This window comes from Podarcis filfolensis, assembly GCF_964270895.1.
Source record: "Podarcis filfolensis genome assembly, chromosome: 6".
Classification (NCBI taxonomy): domain Eukaryota; kingdom Metazoa; phylum Chordata; class Lepidosauria; order Squamata; family Lacertidae; genus Podarcis; species Podarcis filfolensis.
Window position 1 is genome coordinate 78,428,565 of NC_139609.1, and position 23,724 is coordinate 78,452,288.

The 23,724-nt window shown below is 43.8% G+C and overlaps 1 protein-coding gene across 5 annotated transcripts in view; it reads left to right on the plus strand.

Moving 5' to 3' along the window:
* EYA2 (EYA transcriptional coactivator and phosphatase 2) overlaps nucleotides 1-23,724 on the plus strand; it is a 129,405-nt gene that overhangs the window by 51,954 nt on the left and 53,727 nt on the right. For all 5 annotated transcript variants that reach the window (XM_083618787.1, XM_083618789.1, XM_083618785.1 and 2 more), the window contains exons 3-5: nucleotides 1,260-1,308; nucleotides 2,569-2,711; nucleotides 11,143-11,259. In XM_083618787.1, coding sequence (XP_083474913.1) covers nucleotides 1,260-1,308; nucleotides 2,569-2,711; nucleotides 11,143-11,259 — 309 coding nt within the window. The remainder of the gene's footprint in view (nucleotides 1-1,259; nucleotides 1,309-2,568; nucleotides 2,712-11,142; nucleotides 11,260-23,724) is intronic.

Here is a 23,724-nt window from a genome sequence, read left to right on the forward strand (position 1 = left end):
CACTCTCTCCTCACGCAAGGCGAAGAATGCAAAATTTGATTTCTGGCCTTGACTGACACTTCGTAAGACTCCTGCTTCCATGCAGTAGCTTGCAGTATTGTATTTTTATATTGTGATCCGCCCTGAGATGTACGGGCATAGGGCAGTATACACGTTATAATTGTTATTTTTATTGTTTCATTGTTAAAACCATGTTTATGGAAGACAATCGTACTCGGCTAGGAGTGATCCCCAAAGAAGAGAAGAAGGCACATTTTTAATAATAATAATAGGTTGCTATGGATCCAGTATTAGGTGGTGCTGTTGCTCATGGTGAAAGTATCTAGATTTTAAAGGAATATATTGTAAATGCATAATTATTATTATTATTATTATTATTATTATTATTATTATTATTTATTATTTATACCCCACCCATCTGGCTGGGTTTCCTTAGCTTCTAGCCCTTACATTCCATAGTAAAGATGCAAATCAATGTGGCAATGGATGCTAAAGGCTAGAAACCAAAAATCAATCTGAACATACGCATCCTAATAAATATATTTGGCTTTTGAACTACAAATACTAGTAGTCATGAATACAGTCGCTGGAGAGGGGTGGTATGGGCATACCAGCCCCCCATGAGTTGTAAAATAGGTAAACTAGGGGTTCTGAGGTTTCCCGTGCGAGATTCTTTGTGGTCCTTGGATGAAGGTCATTGGACACCAGTGACCCAGTGAAGTTCTGCTTCCCTTGAAAATGATTCTTTGTTATCCTGGCACTTTCTCCTTTCTGGTTTTGCCAAATGGCTTGCCAAATGTTGATTTTCTATCAGTGTGTCACCTTCTTGAAAGGAGCATGGACCCAGGATATCCTTCACTTTCATACTAGCTTTTGGTACTTCCTTTATTTCGGGACCAATCATCCAGAATTTGAAGTCTTTCATGCGTCGCATTGCTTTCGTGGCATAGGCTGCTGCAGTCACTCCACATGAAAATAACTCAGGTCAATGTAGCTTTCTTCCCTTCCCTTCTAACCACAATTTAGAGTCCCCACTCCCTGAGCCCACACAGTGCATGAAGCACAGTGATATATATCCACAGATATCTGCTCTTCGTGCATTTGATGAAGTAGACTGTGGTCAATAAAAATTTATGCCACTTGTTTATAATGTGCTGCAAGACTCTCTGTTGTTTTAATTGCTGCAGACTAAGGTGGCTGTTCCACTGGAAAGTATAGTTGATATTATTTATTGTGTTAATTTTCTTTTTCTTTTGTAGGCAACTCCAAAGCTGTGCCTCAGCGTTCTCTGCACCTCTACACTACAAAGTAAGAGTGCCTGACTGAATCTGTGATTGCTGTCAAAATATGTGTATTATTTCTAGGGTTTTCACCAAGAACAAGAACTCTTAGGCTGTAATCTTAAGCTTACCTTGAAGTAAGTCCAACTGAACTCAGCAGGACTTGCTTCTGAGTAGACATGCCTAGGTTTGTGCTGCTAGTTGATTACAGCACAACCCTAACCATGTTTACTCAAAAGTAAGTACCGGGACGCGGGTGGCGCTGTGGGTAAAACCTCAGCGCCTAGGACTTGCCGATCGCATGGTTGGCGGTTTTAATCCCCGCGGTGGGGTGAGCTCCCGTCGTTCGGTCCCAGCTCCTGCCCACCTAGCAGTTCGAAAGCACCCTTAAGTGCAAGTAGATAAATAGGTACCGCTTTATAGCGGGAAGGTAAACGGCATTTCCGTGTGCTGCTCTGGTGCCGATTCGCCAGAGCAGCTTCGTCACGCTGGCCATGTGACCCGGAAGTGTCTGCGGACAGTGCTGGCTCCCGGCCTCTAGAGTGAGATGAGCACACAACCCTAGAGTCTGTCAAGACTGGCCCGTACGGGCAGGGGTACCTTTACCTTTACCTAAGCTCTATTTAATTCAGTGGGGCTTGCTCCCAGGTAAGTGAGGTTAAGCTTGCAGCCTTAAACATGTGTACAAATCTGCATAATAACTCTGAAAAATAATACTTTTGTTTTTCAATATTGCCGGCACATTATAGCCAACACCAGATTAGAAGAAACATTCCCCTTTCTTCTCGTTCACATAGAAGAGAATTCCTCTAAATTGATGCTCCTGTGTTACTCAGCAGTCATGATGTTTGCATGAAAGCCAAGGGGTGTGCTTGGAAGCCCAATTCATGGTTTGGAATCCAAACCATGGTTAGCAGTCACAAACCATGGTTTTGCATGATGTCTGAGCTGAGCTGTTTTTAGTGTTACAATAACAATCGCGTCAAATTTTGCAAAAAGCAAGCATGAACGTGTCCTGCAAAAAAGCAGGGTTGCATTATATCACAACTATTTATCTCAGTACAGTCTTATACTGACTAGAAACAGTTCCCCCGTGGTTTCAGGCAAGGGGGACATACCCCATAGGCTTGCTGCAGTTCCTTTGATTGTTCAGAAAGAAGTGATTTGAAATAATCGTTTAAAAGCATGCTTTAGCAGAATACTATATATAATTTTTCAAGTCAACTAGAAGTTAACTGTCGAAGTCATCCATGGTTTGTCCTAATTTCTCCCTCTTTCTTTTGAATAGGCATTATCCCCATATAGTAACAGTCCCATCTTTTCCAACGATGGCCACATATGGACAGACTCAGTATAGTGCAGGAATCCAGCAAACCTCTGGTTATACTGCATATCCACCGCCTGGCCAACCTTATGGAATACCTTCCTACAGTGAGTAGTGTGCTAGCTGTTTCATTTTTATTTTCAGTAATAAGAAACTACAGTACATGTTGTGTAGAGCTGGGTTGGAAACCTAATGGGAGTTGTGGCTGCCTAGATGTTAGTTGGCACCACTGTGTGTTCCTCACCTCTGGTTTATAGGCCCTTGCTTCATTTTACAAATGTCCGGACAACAACTGTAATTTTTCAAGAGTATCAGCAGCTGTTAGGGTGGCTGTTTCATTGGTTGAAGTGCATAAGCCTTTCTCTGTTGTTCAGTAGAGCAGAGAAACACAACCCTGCACTCAGCCACTGTGCATTCAGCTGTACAGTGGTACCTCGGGTTAAGAACTTAATGTTCCGGAGGTTCGTTCTTAACCTGAAACTGTTCTTAACCTGAAGCACCACTTTAGCTAATGGGGCCTCCTGCTGCTGCCGCCATGCCGCCGGAGCATGATTTCTGTTCTCATCCTGAAGCAAAGTTCTTAACCTGAGGTAATATTTCTGGGTTAGCAGAGTCTGTAACCTGAAGCATATGTAACCTGAAGCATATGTAACCCAAGGTACCACTGTATTGTACCTTGTGTGTGCATGCATGAACACTAGTCGCATTGCCAGAGGGTGCTGTGAGTGACATTTGAAGCATGGCCATTGGTTAGATCCCTTTCCCCTTTCACTGAATGCATGGGTCAGATCATCTGAAAAGAGACACAGAACTAACAGTGGGTCATAGTATCATGGTATAAGGACTGGGAGTAGAAAAATCAAAATGCAGGGTGCCATCAGTTACTGCTATTAAGCTGAAGAGGGAAGCAGACAGTATCTTCTGACTTTGTCAACACAAATGCTCCGAAGCTGTGGAGAGGGTGGTCGATCAGGAGGTTCCAGCTTATTTAAGGAAGACGTTCTTGCATGTTAAGAGGGTAGGGTTAGAAAAATTGGTCCCCATTCCCTTTTAAGTAGTGGTATGGGATACTGGTGGCATGGGATATTTGTAGTCTGAGTTACTGGGGGATGTATTCCGAGCACAATTCAAAATGTTGATGCTGACCTTTAAAGCCCTAAACGGCCTCGGTCCAGTATACCTGAAGGAGCGTCTCCACCCCCATTGTTCTGCCCGGACACAGAGATCCAGCTCCAAGGGCCTTCTGGCGGTTCCCTCACTGCGAGAAGCCAAGTTACAGGTAACCAGGCAGAGGGCCTTCTCGGTAGTGGCACCTGCCCTGTGGAACGCCCTCCCACCAGATGTCAAAGAGAAGAACAACTACCAGACTTTTAGAAGACATCTGAAGGCAGCCCTGTTTTTAATGTTTAACAGACCACTGTATTTTAATATTTTGTTGGAAGCTGCCCAGAGTGGCTGGGGAAACCAAGAGATCTGTGCCTGGTATGGGACACTTGCATATTCCAGCATTGCAGAGGGTTGGGCTGGATGATCCCCCAAGGTCCCTTCCAACTCTACAATTATGTGATTCTATATAGAGATGCTATATAAAGCACAGCAAACTCTAGTCTAGATGATGGCACTACTTATATTTTACATACACATGCGGTGTGCATTTTCAGACATACACTGTAGCAAAATTAATAGAGAGCAGATGTTTGTTTTGAGACCCTGCCTTACTGTTTTCAGCAGCTGAGAGCCTGTGTGCTCACAGCATAGAACAGCCACGCTTCATCCTGTACAAACAGAGATCGTGTTAGATGTATTTGGAAGGCTGAGATCTCCTTTTGTTTTCTCAGTGGAACTTCCCGTTCGTGGAGTAATGTGCATGATTTTTTCAGCGTGTAAAGGGCATAGTGTGGGGGGTTAAGACAAAATCACAGAAACGGCCAAAAAGCTGGAATGTGCAATGCACTGCATGATAAAATAACTTGGGGTGTAGTAAAATTAGTACTTGCAGTAGCAGTTCAGAAGAGTGGAAATGGAAGACAAAACACTGAACCAGCATCTGAAACACTTCTTGTAGACTTTTGCTGTTTGTTGTCATAGCTGGAAGTAGCATTTGCATGATCTGATCCAAGCGCACAAAGTTAGAGTACATCAGAACTTGGCTGGTACTGAATAATTGGAGATTACCATGCAGGAGAACTGGTGCAATACCTGAGCAACCAGCGGACTCAGAATGAGGATTCTGGGTCATAATGCATTATGCAGTCTAACAGTGGGAAAGAACCAAAGTGTGTGTGGGGGGGAGATGAGTATTATTATTATTATTTAGTAAATTTATGCAGGCAACTCCCAATTTATGCAGGGCTTACGTTTCAAGGCACCACACGTATTAGTGAAACACCATTGGAAAAAAGCTTCAGGCACACCGTTCTGCCCCTGCCCTGACCATTTCTGTGATGTTTTGGGGTCACTTCCTGGTTTGGTGCAATGCACTCATTCACAGTCATGCACATATCAGACGCGCCTAAAATAGTCGCTGCCTGTATAACAAGCTTCATCCGCGGGTGGTTTTTACAACATAAAAACACAAGATGCATGACATAATAATAAAAACAATACAGTGGTACCTTGGGTTAAGGACTTAATTTGTTCCGGAGGTCCGTTCTTAACCTGAAACTGTTCTTAACCTGAAGCACCACTTTAGCTAATGGGGCCTCCCACTGCTGCTGTGCCACCAGAGTACAATTTCTGTTCTCATCCTGAAGCAAAGTTCTTAACCTGAGGTGCTATTTCTGGGTTAGCGGAATCTGTAACCTGAAGCGTATGTAACCCAAGGTACCACTGTAAATGAGTACATGGGAGGACTAGCACACACACATGCGATAATAACAGGCAAGGTTCCTGCGTGCTCACTGGGTGCTGGGGGTTAATGCTGGACAACATGCTTCACTTAACACATGAAAGACACCTGAGCTTTACTTACTTAGAAGCTCAAAAGACTTGGACCCCACTTGGACCATCTCCAAACTGCAGTGCCTCTGGTACACACAATCTTCTACTTGTCTCTTTTGACTGAGAGAGGAAGAGAGGCAAAAGCTTCTGCTTTCACTTTTTTATAGGTTTTTTTTTAAAGCAAATACATCATCCTTTGTTTTCCTCTGTGTACAGTCTCACTGTTTCCAACTTAGATGTTTTTAATTAGATAATATTTTGGTATTTTGAAAGAGCCCGAACCATGGTTTTGATATTTTGGTTAACTTTAAACTAAAGAGAGTTGGAATAAAACAGTGTTCCTAGGGGGAAATCGTACTTCAGACAAAAGTGAACACAAAGGCTTTTGACTTCTTGAATGCAGAAAGGAAGAGAAGGGGAGGTGGTGTACATAACCCCGAGGCTTATTGCAGCTCATTTGTGATCGGTCGAAACCATGGTTTAGAAGAACGTTTGAACGAAGTGGGCTTTTATTTACGGCTTCACCAGAAAGATACTTATTTTTTGCTTATTGGGAACTGGAGCCAGGATCAGGTCTAAAAAAACACGTGAACCCGACATATTGCGTGTGAGCCAAGCAAATTCCATTTACTATGTACATAGAATCACAGAATTGCAGAATTGGAAGGGACCTAGAAGAATCGTCTAGTCCAACTCTCCTGCAATGCAGGACTACGCAGGGATTGAACCTGCAACCTTGGCATTATCAGCACCACGCTCTAACCAACTAAACTATCCAGGCTCCATTGGACTACGTTAAGTCATAAGAACATAAGAAGGGTCTGCTGAATGAGGCCAATGACCCATCTATCTTTCACAGTGGCTAACCAGATGTCAGTGGGAAGCCTGCAAACAGGACCTGAGCACAAGAGCATTTTCCTCTCCTTTGGTTTCCAGCAACTGGTACCAAGTATTACGCATAGGTCCCAGATATCTGAATTCAGATTTAACTTCTGAGGCAAATTCCCTGCGTGGCTTTCGCAGGACAGTTTCTGTAGGGCATCGTGGGAAGCAGTAACTCATTCAGAAATTCAAAATGTATTATATATTCTAGGCCCCTGAATCTCTCTCTGATGCTTTTGAAAGCATAAGAGTGCTTTCACGAATGATGTAAGGAATGAATTTCGTTCCTGATGCATCCTGATGCAGGAGTCCTTCAATGTCTCTTCTGATAAGGGTGATCTGTTTATTAACAACAACACCAAAAATTAAAGTCTAGTTCTTTTGAGTATTGTTTGTGAGAAGGCCATCACAGTCCACATCAGATAAGAGAAACTTAATCTTTGAGGCTTGTTTTTGCAAGTCTTTCTCGAAGTCTTAATTCCTTTATCATCCATTGCATCTCACGACTTAAAGAATGTTTGGGGTAAATGTCAATTTTATATCACCACCCCTTACTTAAAAAAAAAATAAAAATGCCTGATTTGCTGGATGAACAAGCATATTGAATGGATTTCCATAAAACTAGTACGTGAACATCTCCAGGCATAGAGTCCTGCCTTTATAACACTAAACTCTAACAAGGCAAGCAGAGAAATCTTTAGGTTTGGTTTCCTAGATCTCGTTTATGTGTTGTATCAGCTGGTTAGAAGCCAAGACAAATGCTGAACAGTTGCCATTGTTAACAGCAGGTGAAAACCAGGCCATTGGCTACTGGCTGCTGTCTTCAGGGCATACATGAGTCAGCCCCACATGCTGTTTATAAATCCTGTAGATTACCTATTTTGCATCTTCCGAACAATGGTCTCCCCTCTTCCCCCCTCCCCCTCCCCCGTAGGCTGGCTAGTTCTGCATGTTGATACTCTAGATTTTGAAAAATCCCACCTGGCAGTCAACCAAGAACAATGAAGTACTATTGTTTTTCTGGCTCGAAAATAAAACTATCCCAAGTTCGTAGACAAAACGGAGAAGTACGTGGAAATTAATTTGGTGCCAAGTTATTTCTCTGTCTGACAACAGACTTCCTGAAAAAGCATGTCACTGAAGATTAACCGTGGCCAGGGCTGCAACGGGTTGAGTGCTTGCATGCATGTTGCTGATTGTAATCAGAATACAAATGTCAGGAGAAGCCGTTTCTCTGCGTGTGTACCCATGAAAATTAAAATCGGACAGCAGCAATGGAGCCTGACATAATAGCATATAATCACTCCTAGCTGCCCAAACAAATTGGCTTGCTTTTGGCATGGGGTGTTACTGTTAAGATAATGCACCTCTGGGAATTCTGTTGAAGTTCTTTCTCTAATTTCCAAATGGCTGCAAAAAAGCTAAGAGGGACAATTTTACTACTAGCTCTGAGCTCATACGTGGCTCCCAGTGAGATGTGCCCCACTCTCACCGATTCCAAGACAAAATGCAGTTTGCACGAGAGAGGTGCAGGTTGACCCCCCCCCCCCCAGATAATGAGTGTGAACTTCTCTGCAACATGTAAACATCCAGCTGCATGGAGTATGAACTCACTTTCCTTCCTAGAGAATGTAGAGGATCTGAACTGCACCCTGGGGCATGACAGACCACCAGCCGTTTTTAAACTTAAGAGGTTACTGTGGCATGTGCTCCCCTGCCAGATTACTGGTGGGTAGGACTGAAGGTGGAGAAGACTGTGTTATGAGCCCCTGCATTCTGATGTTTCTCAGTGGCGCCACGTATAGTGTCTGCAATCAGAGCATTCTTTAGGAAAGATTTCTGCCTTGTCAGGATTCAGCTTAAACTTACTGGTCCACATCCAGCCCACCATGACCATGGCATCCAGGCACTGACTCAGCACATGCGCAGCCACACCAGATGCAGCAGAAACAGAAGTAGAGTTGGGTCCCATCAACATATTGATGATGGTGCACTCCCTATCCCCTGGTGACTGCTTCAAATGGATTCCTAAATATATTGAACAGGATTCGGGATAGAATTAAATTCTGTAGCTCAATGCAGCTTAACAGCCAGAGTGCTGAGGTCTAGTCACCCAGGGCTACCCTCTAAAACAGGCATGGCCATACTTGGCCCTCCAGCTGTTTTGGGACTACCAACTCCCATCATCCCTAGCTGACAGGACCAGTGGTCAGGGATGATGGGAATTGTAGTCCCAAGACAGCTGGAGGGCCAAGTTTGGCCATGCCTGCTCTAAAACATGTACTCCAGGGAGCAGCAGAACCTCTGTAAGACAGTACTGTACCCACCACTCCTAACCCATTTGAGATGCCATGGCTGATGGTATTGGAAAGCCTCGAATGAAGCAAGATCACTAACCCCATCCCTTTCCTGATCAAAGTCATTCATCAGGACACCCAGGGACTCGAACTGTCAAAAACCTCACAACTTATCAAGAGACATACACACATTTCTCCCAACACCAACACATACACCCTCCTCAGCTCTTGGACAGTCATAGAAATCCAGGTTGGAATTTGCTTATTTATTTTATAAAGTTTATTCACCGCTTGATTGTAAAAACAAAAAACAAGTCTTAAAGCAGTTTACAAAAGACAAAACAGTAAAACCAAGAACAATTCATAACCCTAAGATACAAAAGTCAACTTACTAAAACAGATCAAAACTACCTAAACTTTCTATACATCCGGGTAGGCTTGTCTAAACAGGAATGTTTTAGCAGACACCGAAAAAGGGTACTGTGAAGATGCCTGCTTGATCTCAATAAGCAAGGGGTTCCAAAGTGTAGGAGCTTCCACACTAAGCAATCAAATTATTACAGATGTGGAACAGGTACTATGTGGCACCTGGCAGCAGTGGCGTAGCGTGGGGGGTGCAGGGGGGGCCTGCCGCACCGGGCGCAACATCTGGGGGGGGGCGCTCGCACTGGCAGCTCTCTGCCCCTACTAAAATCCACGGGTTAGGGGGCGCAAATTACTTGCCTTGCCCCGGGTGCTGACAACCCACGCTACGCCACTGCCTGGCAGTAGTGCCAATTCTGCCGATTGAAGCAGGTGAGTGGCCACATATGGGGTAATCTTATGTGCTACCTGTAGTAGTGACAATTCTGCTGATCGAAGCAGTCAAGTGGGCTATGGGGGCTTAATCCACCTGTGGAATGCCTCAGCGATCTCCCTCATCTGTCATCCAAATGGAAGACTGGAAGGTTCTCGTCCTCAAAAAGCTACTGTGTTGTGTGGCAGAGGATTGATCAGGAAAGAGACACAGTGAAATTCCAGCTCAGGAAAAGTAGGTGGAGAAACAGAGCCCCTGGCTCTTTATTCCTCTTAAAAGCCATCAGGTTGATCACTTTATATCCTGACAGGATTTGAGGGGCTCCCAGGTTTCAACAGCAGTTTTTGAAAAAGGCAAGAGAGGGTGAAAACCAAGTTCAAAAGATGTTCACTTCTTCCCATGCTTTTTTTCTGGAGGGGGGACGCAGGGGTACACATACCCCTAAATATTTTGTGAATCTTAAGTTTGGTCTCATTGAGGGGCAGCATTTCAATATGAGTAGAAAAATGAGAGTACCCCTAAAAAAAAATTAAAGAAAAAAAAGCACTAACTTCTTCAGCTGTAGCTGGGGAAAGTAAACTGTGATGCCATAACTCTGTCAGCAAATTGAGAACAGTTTCAGTCTTCACTAGACAAATGTTAAAGTACATTTTCTTGAGAACTGTAATAGTCTATGGCATGACCGTTCTTGTTCACCTAGCTATTGTGTATGTCATAGAATGCAGTTATGGGACTGATGCAGAAGTCTATTAAGAACATTCTACTCCCTGGTCAGCCATGAAGCTGACCTTAGACTAGTTGCCGTCTCCCTATCTAACCAACCTCGCAGGCTTGTTGAGAGGATTATTTGGGTTAGGGGGAAAGCACATAGGTTGCTCTGAGAGCCCTTTGGAGAAAAGGTGGGATACAAATGTAAAAAAATAAACAACATCTTTCCCTTTACATTAGACAAAAAGTAAGTATAAAAAAAGTAAACAGTGTTATTCAGCCAGGCTCGTAGGTAAATCTGCCCAACATTTGCATCACAGGACTGTTGCTTTCTAGAAACAAATACCCAGGCTGTGAAAATAACTTTGAAACAGGAGCATGGGACTTTCAGTAGAATATTTGTTTAGCCTTTGTTTTGTCACCATGTATTTGTTCCATGCAAATACATGTGGGAGCATGTGGGGGAAAAGACACCCAGAAATTTGCAAGAAGATGCTCTTGCACTGGAAGTGTCAGTGTGATATAGTGGCTAGACCTGGGGAGGCCAACATGGTGCCCTGTACATGTTAATTTAGACTACACTCCCATCAGCCCCTGCCAGACTGCGGAAGGTGGGGCTGGAGTGTTGGATTTGGAGTGAGAAGGATTCAGTTCCCCCTTTCAGTCGTGGATCCCCTTGGGTGACCTTGTCCAATCAACATCACCTACCACACAAAGTTTGTAGTATAAAATGTGTTATGCAGCCCTGACTTCTCTACAAGAAGAGTAAGATGGAAATGCAGCCACTACCTTGTATTTTCGCAATACAGCCCAGTCAGAGAAAAGAAATCCTTAATGCACTGAATGCTTGTGTGTGTTTTGACAGTAGCTTCATAGTAATAACTTTGTTGTTTTTTTTCCCTCTGCCCTCCTAAGGCATCAAGACAGAAGACAGCCTGAGCCATTCGCCGGGGCAGAGTGGGTTCCTTAGCTATGGCTCTAGCTTCAGCACCGCAACGTCAGGACAGGCCCCCTACACCTACCAGATGCATGGTCAGTATGGCTTTACGTAGCTGTGCAGTTTGTTGCAGCATCAAACAGTTCCAATTTTTGTCATGTACTGATGGTTTATTTTGCAAGCTATGGTCTCTGTGTTTGGGACAAGACCATTTCCTCCCCTCCCCCCAACTGTGTCTTGATGCTGTATTTTACTGATATTGTAATCAGCCCTAATAGTTGCAGAATTAGGTGAGTTCACAGCAGAACAGGCTATTAATTGAAATGAGTAGACTTAAGTGTACCTAACTCAGCACAGGATGAGATGCTAGAAAAGGTAATAAGTAAGAACTAGATGATATACCTGGCAGAATTTATTTTACTCGCTTTTGGTGTTCCCTGTAGCATGTAAAATTTCCTTCTTACTTTTCTAGCGAAGACTACTTTTAATATTGTTTATCCTCATCTTTCAGATGTTACCTTGGCAGATATGTATTCCTGAAACCATGTGTGCCACCTCCCCCATCCTACCTACTAAGCTTACCTTTGGTTTCTAAACCCAGCAGGCGAGCACATAAATCAAAGCAGCATACTGTGGCGAGAGTGGCAGGGTCCTTTGTTGGGCAGAGGAAAGGTTATTTGCCTCCTGCCACCCATCCCTAATGAGTTGTGTTTCCTTCCTACCTTCTAGTGCTACTCCAAGCCTTGAAATAGACACAAGCAACTCTCAGTTTCTGGATTTCCTACATCATTTTGAGAAATTGCACATTGGTGTGCTTATTTTCAAAATGCTTTCATATCTAATCTCTTACGTCAACTTTCTCTGCCAATTTGGGGTGGAAGATGTCCGTTCTGTTTACTCGAGGGACTTTTTCCTTTTCGTACGCAATGCTGATGCTTGAAAAATGCTTATGTGGCTGTTCCTCCCTGCCTCTGTGCAATTTATATTTAAGATGTATGCATTCAAAGAGCTCCGTGCAGGCAAGTAACCTTCAATGTCAGTTTTGTCTCTCCCTTGGGATTATAGGCACTCGCTGAATGTTATTTCATTGGTGCTTGTAATTTTTTAAAAATAAATAAATGAGGCAGCTCCTTTTAAGCTTGGAACACTGTCCAGAGACTCCCAGCTTCTTTTCCGATCAAAAACAAGTTTCCTTTAGCTGTTCAAGAGAGGAGAAAGCTGCCCCTCCCCGTTTTTTTAACTAGCTCTTCATCTCTGGGGTTTATTTACCTTTCCAAAGTGCTGGTGAAAGCTCTGCATGGGATGCTTAGGACCTTCCTTCCTTAGTTGCTACTGAGGAATGTGTTCTTAGAACTTTCCCACACTTAGTACACCTGGGAGAGGGGGGGGCGGGATTCTTTCTCTCACCCCGCCTTCCGTAAGCCACTTAAACGGAAAGCAAGGACTCGTTTCCCATGCATGGATTTAGTGACACCTTTTAGGGCCCCGTTGCTTTATTTTGATTGGTCTTGTCGGCCACCCAGCAGAGAGTCTTGATGTGACGTGCTGGAACAGCTGTGAAAGCAGTAGCGATCCCCTGTGCCCATCTAATCAATTTGAGGTGCTCCTTAAACTTGACCTCTAAAACCAAGGAAAGGCATGAATTGCCTTGGGTGTTTTGGTGTTCCCTGTAGCATGTAGCTTGGCACGCTTGCTCAAGTTGCCTGTGCTTCTTTGTACCGCTGACTCCTTAACTTAACGCAGATGCTTTCTGCACGCGGCTTATGGTGGTCCAGAGTTTGTACAGTGGTACCTCTGGTTACGAACTTTAATTCATTCTGGAGGTCCGTTCTTAACCTGAGGTACCACTTTAGCTAATGGGGCCTGCTGCGCCGCCGCCACACAATTTCTGTTCTCATCCTGAGGTAAATTTCTTAACCTGAGGTACTACTTCCAGGTTAGTGGAGTCTGTAAGCCAAAGTGTTTGTAACCCCGAGGTGTTTGTAACCTGAGGTACCACTGTATATGGCTTAGGGCCAAGAAGTGGCTAGCCCTATCCAGTTGAGGGATGTGGGGCGGCTGGATGCGCAACAGCAGAGATCATTTTGTGTGAAACTGAAGAGTTAATTTGATTAGTGCTAAACTGAAGAGTTAAGTTGATTAGCGCTAAAGTCAGCTAGCTCGGAGGGGTGCAGGTGGTGTTGCTCAGCAACCAGGCATAGTGGCATGATGTTTGCTGAGGTAGCACATGGCCTGATTGGATGTGAAGTTCTGAGGAAGTTTTCCTTTGTATCTTTGGTTGAATGTTTGCCTCCTATGAACAAGCCTGAAATAAGAAAGACAAAGCTTCTCTGCTCCTTTCTCCTCAAAATTATACACTTCATTGTTCACTTTCCTCAGTAAAGTATTATCTGGATTTCTTTTCTCTCTGGCCTCTGTCTGCATTATTTAAATGACTTTACTAACAAGGACTTTATGCTCTTTTGCTGCTTTTCAGCTCTGAACCCCTTCGTGCTGTTTGTTTTATGGTGTTGTGTTTTGCTGGCTGATCCCACTTTATCAGTTGTTGTTCTGCAGTACTTCTCCAGTGTTACTGCATTATTGTATTTTTACTTTATAGCACAACAGAAGTGCTGTTCAGCACCATAGAAAATAATGTGATGCAAAAAGTTACAGGATTTTAGTTGGAAGCTACAGGACATGCACTGGTTGAGACTGAAGCAGTATGTACCCTCACAAAACTGATGTAGGCACACAAAGTATTGAAAGTGGGGTTATGTATAACTGTACTGATACCATCATGGGCACAAATAATCATGAAATCACCATAAATAGGACGTCTGGAAGGGGCCCCTGTGCTTTGGATCCAAACAGGGTTGTGAGCAGCGGGAAAATACTAGCCACTAGCACTATCCAGCAAGCTTTTAAGAATTCTCACAGGACTGTAAGAAATTATGAAACAGTTCTCATGATTCTGCTTGTACAGGAAGTTCCGCAGCCAGTTGCACACGCCGAACATATTTGAATTTAGTTTTAACTTTTCTCTCGTCTGTGGCATACAAACTGCTCTTCTCCGAATGGGAGGGCACCTCTGGGTCTAGCACTTTGGTTTAACAATTTCGTTTTCAAAAAGGATGTTTGTGGAAGGTGACATTAATAGCAAAATGGAAGGTGGAAAGCCGCATGCCATTCTCTGTGATAGTTATTTGTGTGTGGTTGTTTGTGAACAGGGTAATAAAAGTTAGGGAAAGCCTTTCTTTTCTTTGTCATCACATTGTTAGAGTGGTCAGTCTTATTCAACCCCCCTTTTTAAAAATAGCTTCAGTGGAGTGAGGAGCATAGAGACTAAGAAAATGATGATAAAACCAGACCCTGAACTTCTAGCACCAATGGGAAACTTAGGAAGCCCATTGTAGAAGTATGGTGGCATGTTTTGAAACCGTAACGCTACTAACCCTGATAGCGAGGTTCAAGCATGCTCCCTAACCACATTCAGTGCATGTTTCAGGTGGACCACTCTTGAAAAGCTCAGCTAATCCTGGCAGGTTGATAACTTGAGCCTGTGCCTCACCTCAACAAAAGTTTCACTGTTGTAGCATGTTGGCCTGTGGCCATTGGCACAAAGTACCTAGCTTTTTGGCATGGTTTGTGAGGTGGGGGGGGCGGTAAGGAAGATCATAGGTGAAGAAACATCTATCACATGCATAAATCCATGCCGGGGGTTTGTGGGGTGCGCATTGCTTAATGTGAACATTCAGCATAAATCTACTTGTACATGTTTAAGAACGTCTCCCAATATTTATTGCACACATTAGCAGTAATGACTGGATGTTTCACTGACACAGGCTTTGGTATTTCGTTACATGAATTCCCTTGAGGTTCTTGCCTCTGAAACTTGCTTATGTGCTCTGGTGGTATAATTCCCAGCACTTCCTTGAGAAATGTAAATTACCCCTGCACATTATAAACATTAGATTCCTCTAACATCGTGGAAAGTGCAGGAGACGGAGAGGCTGTGCTTGGCTTACTGTCACCGAGATGCTTAAGCTTCATAAAACTAAAACCTCCATAGAAAATTAGTTGTCCCCTTTTTTCCCGGAGATTCCCTCTCACAGCTGGTTTGCATTAGTTTCAGTCTAAAACTGTGGTGGCAGGACTGTGCTCTGTACCACAGAGAACTCAGTCGGGCTGGGAAAGGCCTTCCCCCTCTCAGAATGGCGCAGACCTCACATTTTAAACAATATAAATATCAGTTCCTCTTGAAAAGCAAAGGCCCCTTTCTTCAAGGACTACAGAACACAGGGCTGCCTGTGCAAAATGCACTTTGGTTTAAAAGCCAGTGTGAAGAGGCACTGGGGTAAGGGAGACCTGCAGGGCAGAGAACACAAAGGTTGGTCAGCAGCATTATGTTGCTGTGTCTACCGAGGGAGTGGGGCTTACATACTGCTGCGTTGGCCGTTGTAGTAGCAGTGTTGTCGGCACTGCCTTAGTTGTAATTGGATGTCACCCAAGAGTGAAGATTTGGACATGTGGTTGGGATCTGCCTTAGGCTGACGGGAGGAGGGTGGGCAGCCATTGAATGAGGAGGACAAAAGACCACAGCAAACATGAGGCCTAAACTAACAGCATGTATCTGAAATCTGTGAACATGCTTAACATCTGCATCGTATGCAAACATTTTTGTTGTATGGGTATTCCGTTGTTCAAATAGCCTTCCATTTGAGAAACCAAACTGAGGACGTGGTGATAAACAAAAGGTGCTGTTGATTTATTTCAATTCCGTTTGTGGACGTAAATCCACAACCAGCCGCCTTACTGCCCCGGTCTATTGTCCCCAGGCTGCTTTATGTTCCAACCAGCACCACACATCTTCTGGTCCCTGGGGTCTTTTCTTATTGATCCCTCCTTTTCTCAGTTTACTGACACATTCTTTCCCTCAGCCTTCTGCTGCACCTCTGAGCCGCTTTTGGCATTCTTTCTTGCTGAATTTACATTATTTACATTGCTATTTATAGGCTGCTTTTTAGCCGACCGGCCTTCAGTTCTGTCTACTGGGACTGTGTAGCTTAGCTCACCTCTCCTGCCCCCTGGGACCTCTTTTCAGCCCTCTCTGACTTCGCATTGTTAATTCTTTCCTACAGCATATAAAGCTATGTAAGGTTTTTCCCCAGAAACATTGGGAGGGGGTCAAATCGTGTCTTCAACCTGGTCAAAAACAAAGTAGGAGGAAGTTTTGTTAAACTGCAAAGGGGGCATGTGATAGAGGGGCTACAAAGCCCTGCTTCACAAAAAAAGTACACTACCTCTCTCAGCATACAAACCATTACATCCCTCAGCAGTCCATTGCTCCTATGAATAGGGGAGAAAGTGTTGTGTACCAGCCCCTGCTCACCTTTGCTCTTTATGTCACACTAAACAATGGTTTAGCATTGTGTCTGACAATGGTTTGTATGTAAGGTGCAGTCTTACTTCATTGAACCAATCAGTGTTTTGCTCCTGTTGACACTATATTGATAACCTAAGTTGGCATTTGTCCTTTAGCATTAAAAATAGATTAAAATTCTTCACATCTTTGGTATTATGAGTAAAGCTTGGAGCAATGCTAGTTCTGAAGCATTCATCAGCTTGTACTGCACAGGTATATGTTTCAGCTCTTTTTAGTTACCTTAAACTTTCACACACTGGTCTCATTTGCAAGGAATCCGGATGCTCTGCCTTCCTAATCCAAAACAATGTTAAGTTTTATATGTACTTCATTGCCTTAGAAGTAGAGTTAAGTTCACATGTGTGTATAGTTGATGTAAGAGGCTGATGCATGAGGTTTATTTACCCTTGGTTGATATGGGGATTTTTGCTCCCCTGCTATTTGTAACACCCTCAAGCTATTAAATGATAACTATAATTACCACATCAATAATACAAGTGAGGACTAGCCCTTAGCAGGAATAAGAGTCTTGTGGCATCTCACAGAGTAACGACTTCATCAGATGTCGGAAGATAATAATAATAATAATAATAAATTTTATTTATATCCCGCCCTCCCCAGCCGAAGCCAGGCTCAGGGCGGCTAACAACAATAAAACAGTACAAAAGTACAGCACAAACAACACTCTAAAATCATTCATTATAAAATTAATTAAATTCAAGCCACTGGCCACCATTGGGCCAGAGCTCCATGAAGATTGCCGAAGGAGGGAGTCAGGCTGTGCCCTGGCCAAAGGCCTGGCGGAACAGCTCTGTCTTGCAGGCCCTGCGGAAAGATGTCAAGTCCCGCAGGGCCCTAGTCTCTTGTGACAGAGTGTTCCACCAGGTTGGAGCCACAGCCGAAAAAGCCCTGGCTCTAGTTGAGGCCAGCCTAACTTCTCTGTGGCCTGGGACCTTCAAGATGTTTTTATTTGAAGACCGTAAGTTTCTCTGTGGGGCATACCAGGAGAGGCGGTCCCGTAGGTACGAGGGTCCTAGGCCGTATAGGGCTTTAAAGGTTAAAACCAGCACCTTAAACCTGATCCTGTACTCCACCGGGAGCCAGTGCAGCTGGTATAGCACCGGGTGAATGTGATCTCGCAGCGAAGACCCCGTAAGGAGTCTCGCTGCAGCATTCTGCACCCGCTGGAGTTTCTGGGTCAGTCTCAAAGGCAGCCCCACGTAGAGCGAGTTACAATAATCCAGTCTGGAGGTGACCGTCGCGTGGATCACAGTGGCTAGGTCAGGGCGAGAGAGGTAAGGAGCCAACTGCTTAGCTTGGTGGAGATGGAAAAATGCCGCCTTTGTTATAGCTGCAATCTGCGCCTCCATGGAAAGGGAGGTGTCGAAGATTACACCCAAACTCTTAACGGACGGTGCTGGACACTTCATCAAATCCAGGAAGTGCAATTCTGAATTGGCAAGCTCGGTGGGGAGGCAGAATATCAAAGAGTTAATTCACAGGGAAATAAAATGCAAAACGAATGGACAGTGATGATTATCTGAGATCAAAATGACTACAGTGACCAGTTAACAAGGCCGTATCAGTACTAACGAAAACGCCCTTGTGCTGGTAGGCTAACTCAGACGCATAGTGTGATTTTGAAAACAAACCATAATATTAATTAAAGCCACAACTGACAGTTTTGTTTATATTTTTATTACATTGATCTAAATCCCACGTTCTCTCCAAGGAGCTCAAGGTCATATACATGGTTCTTCTCTTCCCCCACCCCCTTGGCCTGCCCCAATTTTATCCTCATAACAACTCTATGAGGTAAGTTAGGCTAGCAACTGTGACTGGGCCAAGATCTCCCAGCAAACTTCATGGCTCTGTGGGGATTGGAACCCTGGTCTCACAGGCCAACACTCCAACCACTATGTCACACTGCCTGATAAACTGTAATTCAGCAGTTTCTCATCAGTTCCCCTTCTGAAGTTTTCACATTTGAAGAATGTCCTGGTAATGTTCTGCTGGTTTCCATTGCCATTTCTGATTGTATTTGTGTTCCTTTGCGCAGAGACAGGCCTGTCGGTCCTTAGCAAATTTCACACAAGCAAACCAGCATTTTAAAGTATTTGCCATTTCTGTTGCGAGAGAGTCGATTTGGAGCACGCGCCTTCTGTTTTTTGTATTGGACCAAGCTAGCTCACCAACCACAACAACAGAGCAGAAAGCAGTAGCTCCCCTTATAAGAGAAAATGGAATTCTAGATTCTGTCTGAAGTGAGCAGCTGTCTCTTATTCGCACATATGGCCGGAATGGAGTGCACTGGAAACGTGATAGCCAAGAGAAAGATACATGCGTAAAACTTCTCACACGTGAAATTCATCTTTCTCTTTTAAACACCAAGAACCTTGAATCAATACATTATGGGACGGGAACCAATTTCCATTAGCAGAATTGAATTACCCACAATGGCTTCCAAGCTGGCAGCTGCAGCAAAAGTAAATCCAGAGACATAACATTCCAAATATACTAGGGAAATATACATCTAAAAACTTGTGTTGCAGTTTTCTTGCCACCGCCCGTTCAAACTGCCTTTAATCAGTTTTAAAAACAAGCAAGGATATAACAGGGCACACTTCCACTCTGCAGCCTGCAGTTATGAATTATGGCCACAGTTCAGCAGAACTGGCTTTATGTGTGCATATAAAAAGTCCTGCTGGATCAGATGAAAAAGTCCCTCTGGTTCTTTTTCCCACGGTCTCCAACTGGGTGCTTCTGGCAAACCCATAAGCGGGACTTGGGGGCAAGTCCATTTGTAATTCTCAGGAACTGGTATTCAGGGTCATGGGCCTTTTGCTCTTGCCATCACGATATGTTGAGGATGCAAATTCCATAGTTTAAACAATGAACTGTGTGAAGAAGAGGTACGTCCTTTTATCTTCACTGAATCTCCAACCCTTCAGATTCATTTCGTGACTCCGGGTTCTTGTACGTATCTCTCTATCTGCTTTCTGTTCACGGTACATAATTGCATGCACTCCTACTTTACTCATTTTCCTCCTAAACCAAGTAGACCCAAACACTGCAAATGTTCCTCATAGAGAAGTTACTCCAGCCCTCTGATCAATTTGATTCTCCTTTTTGAGGTGTGGCCACCAGAACTGAACATAGCAATCCAAGTGTGGCTGCACCATAGATTAGGTAAAGGTAAAGGGACCCCTGACCATTAGGTCCAGTCGTGACCGACTCTGAGGTTGCAGCGCTCATCTCACTTTATTGGCCGAGGGAGCCGGCGTACAGCTTCCGGGTCATGTGGCCAGCATGACTAAACCGCTTCTGGCGAACCAGAGCAGTGCACAGAAACGCCATTTACCTTCCCGCCGGAGTGGTACCTATTTATCTACTTGCACTTTGACATGCTTTCGAACTGCTAGGTTGGCAGGAGCAGGGACTGAGCAATGGGAGCTCATCCCGTCACAGGGATTCGAACCGCTGACCTTCTGATCAGCAAGCCCTATGCGCTGTGGTATAACCCACAGCGCCACCCGCGTCCCGCACCACAGCTTAGTAATTAGTAATTACAGTGTTAGTGGTGCTCAGAAGGAGGAGGAGGAGCAGGCTGGGAGGAGGAGGTGTTGGAAGCAGATGAGGTAACAGGATTTGGTGAGCAGGAAGAGTCTGTCACAGAGGGCAGTTCAGACTCCAAGGCAGAAGCTGGAGGGGAGGGGAGACAGGAGACAAAGAGGCAGGCTGCTCAAGAAGCCAGGCAGTCTCCCCCTCCTGCTGCAAACAGCTCCCCTCACCCCAGTCTCCTAGAACATGCAGAGAAATGAGCAGAGCAGAGCGGGGTTGTGTGCTGGCGCAGTTTGCGACTGTTTGGGAAAGACACTGGAGAGGAGGAGCCTTATGAAGTGGTGGGAAGGCAGGGAGCTTCGGCCTCCCACCGGCCATGTTGGAGCAAGACCTACTGGGAAGAGTTGCCGGGGTCACCAGGCCTGCACTGTTTCGGTTTCTTGAATAAAGAGTTAACTTCACTGACACTGTGTTTTTCTTTGATTGCTGATCTACACTTGGCTCCAGCTCCTGACGCCTCTTCCCTCAACATCCCTTTTTCCTTTTGTGCCATGCCTTTTAGATTATGCAGGCAGAGACTGTCTTGTTTTTATTGATGTTATGCTATATAAGCCACAGTGAGAGCCTACTCAGCTGAAGAGTGGGGTGAAAATACTTTAAATGAATGAATGAATGATGCCTGACTGTGAAATTAACCATATTCTCCTTCTGTTTATCCCTGCTTCCATCTCCTTCCTCTTTTGCCTCCCCTGTTTAAAAACCTTGGAGTGTAAGTTCCTCAATACAGCGTCCGGTTCTCGTTTGCAATGCACCATGCAGAGTAATAAATATAAATAATAACACGGTGAATTGCTTTTGTTATTGTTACTAGTCACTCAGCCACAAATTAAAAAACAAACAAGGGGTCAGCCATGGAGAGGTGCTTCCTGGGCAAGATTGTACAAATTTACAGCTGCTTTTATGTGCTGCCAGCTTTTAAGTATTGTTTTTTTGGGGTGGGGAGGGCAGGTCTTTTGAGTGCAGGGTTTGAGAGACATTAATGCACAATGTTCTTCTGTGGAAGTTAAAGCACACTGCACCATAATTCAGTGCAGCAGCAGCAGCAAAGCCCTTTGTTCTATCTAGATCTTTCTTTTTTTATAAGGTGCCCTTTACAGCAGTTTTCAAACCCTTCCAGACAGGAATACATGCTGAGCTTATTGGAAGGGATCATTATGCCAAATGGCAGACAGTCGAGCAATATGACAAGGCATGCCCTGCATATGGGTTCAGTTACCTTCTGCTTTTGCAGGTTGCTTTCAAGTTGAAGTTTCCCCCACTGACAGCCACATAACATTTTATGTTCTTCCTTGCTCAGTAAATGGAGGCATTGCTGCATGATTCTGAACCTTAACAAGCCACCAGAGTATTGTTGGTGGTAGGTTATTTTGTTGAGCTCTTAACCTCTCGATCTCGTAGCATCATCTCATAGAATATATTTACACTGCTGGAAACATTTGCCTGCCAGGCATTTTAAGTATAGCGAAGAACCTTTCGAATGTCCTTACGAATAAATGGCGAGATATGACAAGTACAGGAAACTAGTCAGTGTTGTTGGGGGTAGGATAGTAACTGATGTTACTGTGAAGGTACATCAGTTCTGACATTTTCAGGATGTGATTTAACATAGAATATCTTTAAACCACGCAGCAGGAATGTCAGATTTGATGTACCTTCACAGTAACACAGAAGGAAGGTGTGTGCTTTGCTCAGCAAAATTGGCACGTTGTTGTATTTGTAGCATGAAAATATAATGAAATGTTATTTTTTTATTTTTAAAAAAGATAGAAATGATCTACGATGTTAGAACAATTACCAACGGCAGATGAGAAAAATGGTGTTGACTCCTGGCATGAAAGGAAAAGGCTATATAGGTTTGTGGTTGGTTCATGATTCTAAAGCAGAACACATGTGTGGCTTGGAGAAAAGTCCATGAAGTTCGATCCGTGGCTTCCCTTCTTGCAAAGATCTCAGGTGGCAGGCTGGGAAACTTATTTGCTTGAGATCCTCAGCCAGTTGAAGCAGACAATATTGTTCTAGGTCCGACTCAGGCTGCATTCAGAAAGGACTTTATTCTGCTTATACATTAATTTCCACATTTTATGTGATCTGTCACATGATTTGAATGCCACTTCTGGAAAACTGTTGGAAGCTTGGCTCTCATTTCCATGTTCATTTGCTTCCGGAACAAATCTGTTTACAGGCGTTTTTAGCATCGTGATTTCATAGGATGAAATTTGGAGCTGCAATTCTGTCATACAGTTCTTTCTCGTCATTTGTAATTTAGCACAACGTGATGGTATGTTGATTTAAAAAAAAAAAACCAGTTCCAGAATGCAACAGGTAATGCAGTGTAAACAGAACAGTAGAATGTGGGATAGAAGTTCTAGCATTGTAATCAGGAAGACTTAAGGCAATCTCTCCCTTGCAGTACATTCATAACCTCTGAACCATCAAGAGATTAGTTGGGTGCATAAACAAGCCATCAGACAGAATGTTCCTATCACCTGTTACAACTCAAACACCAATGCTTTTCTTTGTAGTTCATTCACATGCTGAGCTGTGAGTGATGAAAAATCACGTTATGTACATGGGAACTCAGTTGACTTACTTGTTTCAGTAGTGAATGGTAGGCCCCAACCCTGAGATTACAGAAAATATTGTCAAATTCCTTGCTGTAAACATCAAGACTAGACCACAATTATTAAAGGGAAGATGAATTCTAAGCCAAAAAAATTGTGTGTGTGTGTGTGTACGTACTGTTTCTGATTATTCTTGGCTTTATTTTAAAAGGCACAATTTATGTGCATGTATATTTTGTTTTTTCTCAGCTGCATTTGTTTAAATAACTCTGTACTGTATTTTATGTTTATGGTCTGTAGGCAAAATAAACTGAAACTATTTCATATAAAAGTTATGTAAATGCATGTGCATGCCAGCCCTAAAATGAATCTAAATAAACAGGTAAGGCCTGACTTCTGTAGGGGAGTAACTGAGCAGAAATCCCAAGGCATGACCTTGAAACAGCATCTAGGCTGAAGTAAAGTACTGTAGCCAGATGTAGGCCACAGAGTTCCATCATGTGAGAAAGCTGAGAGATGCATGTAACAATATGTAAAATGTAATAACATGTATCTAGTTAGTTTTCTTACCTACCCTTTTACCTTTGGATCCCTGTCTAGGTAATGGGATATAAATTTGCACACTCTAAAATAAAGTGGGTGCCCGAATGAGAGACCTTCTGGGAACCAATTATATGCCACCTTGCTAGAAGAAAGATGGGATATAAATGTAGAAAATAATTAATACAAAAATAACTGTTTTAAAGCCATAACAGAGGTTACTGCAGTGGCTTGAGATTTCCCACAGGAAATAGGTACCAAGGCAAATTGGTCGTGGTGACAGAGAGTAACAGAAGTGGCCGTTCACTGCTGTTCAGTGCTTAGTGAAAGTAGTCAGGTTGATTTTCATTTCACTGGGGATATGAGGTTCAGGGCCTGCGATTAGGCAGAGCAACGTGGTTGCCTCAGGTGTGAGGCAGCGTGGGTACCTGGGA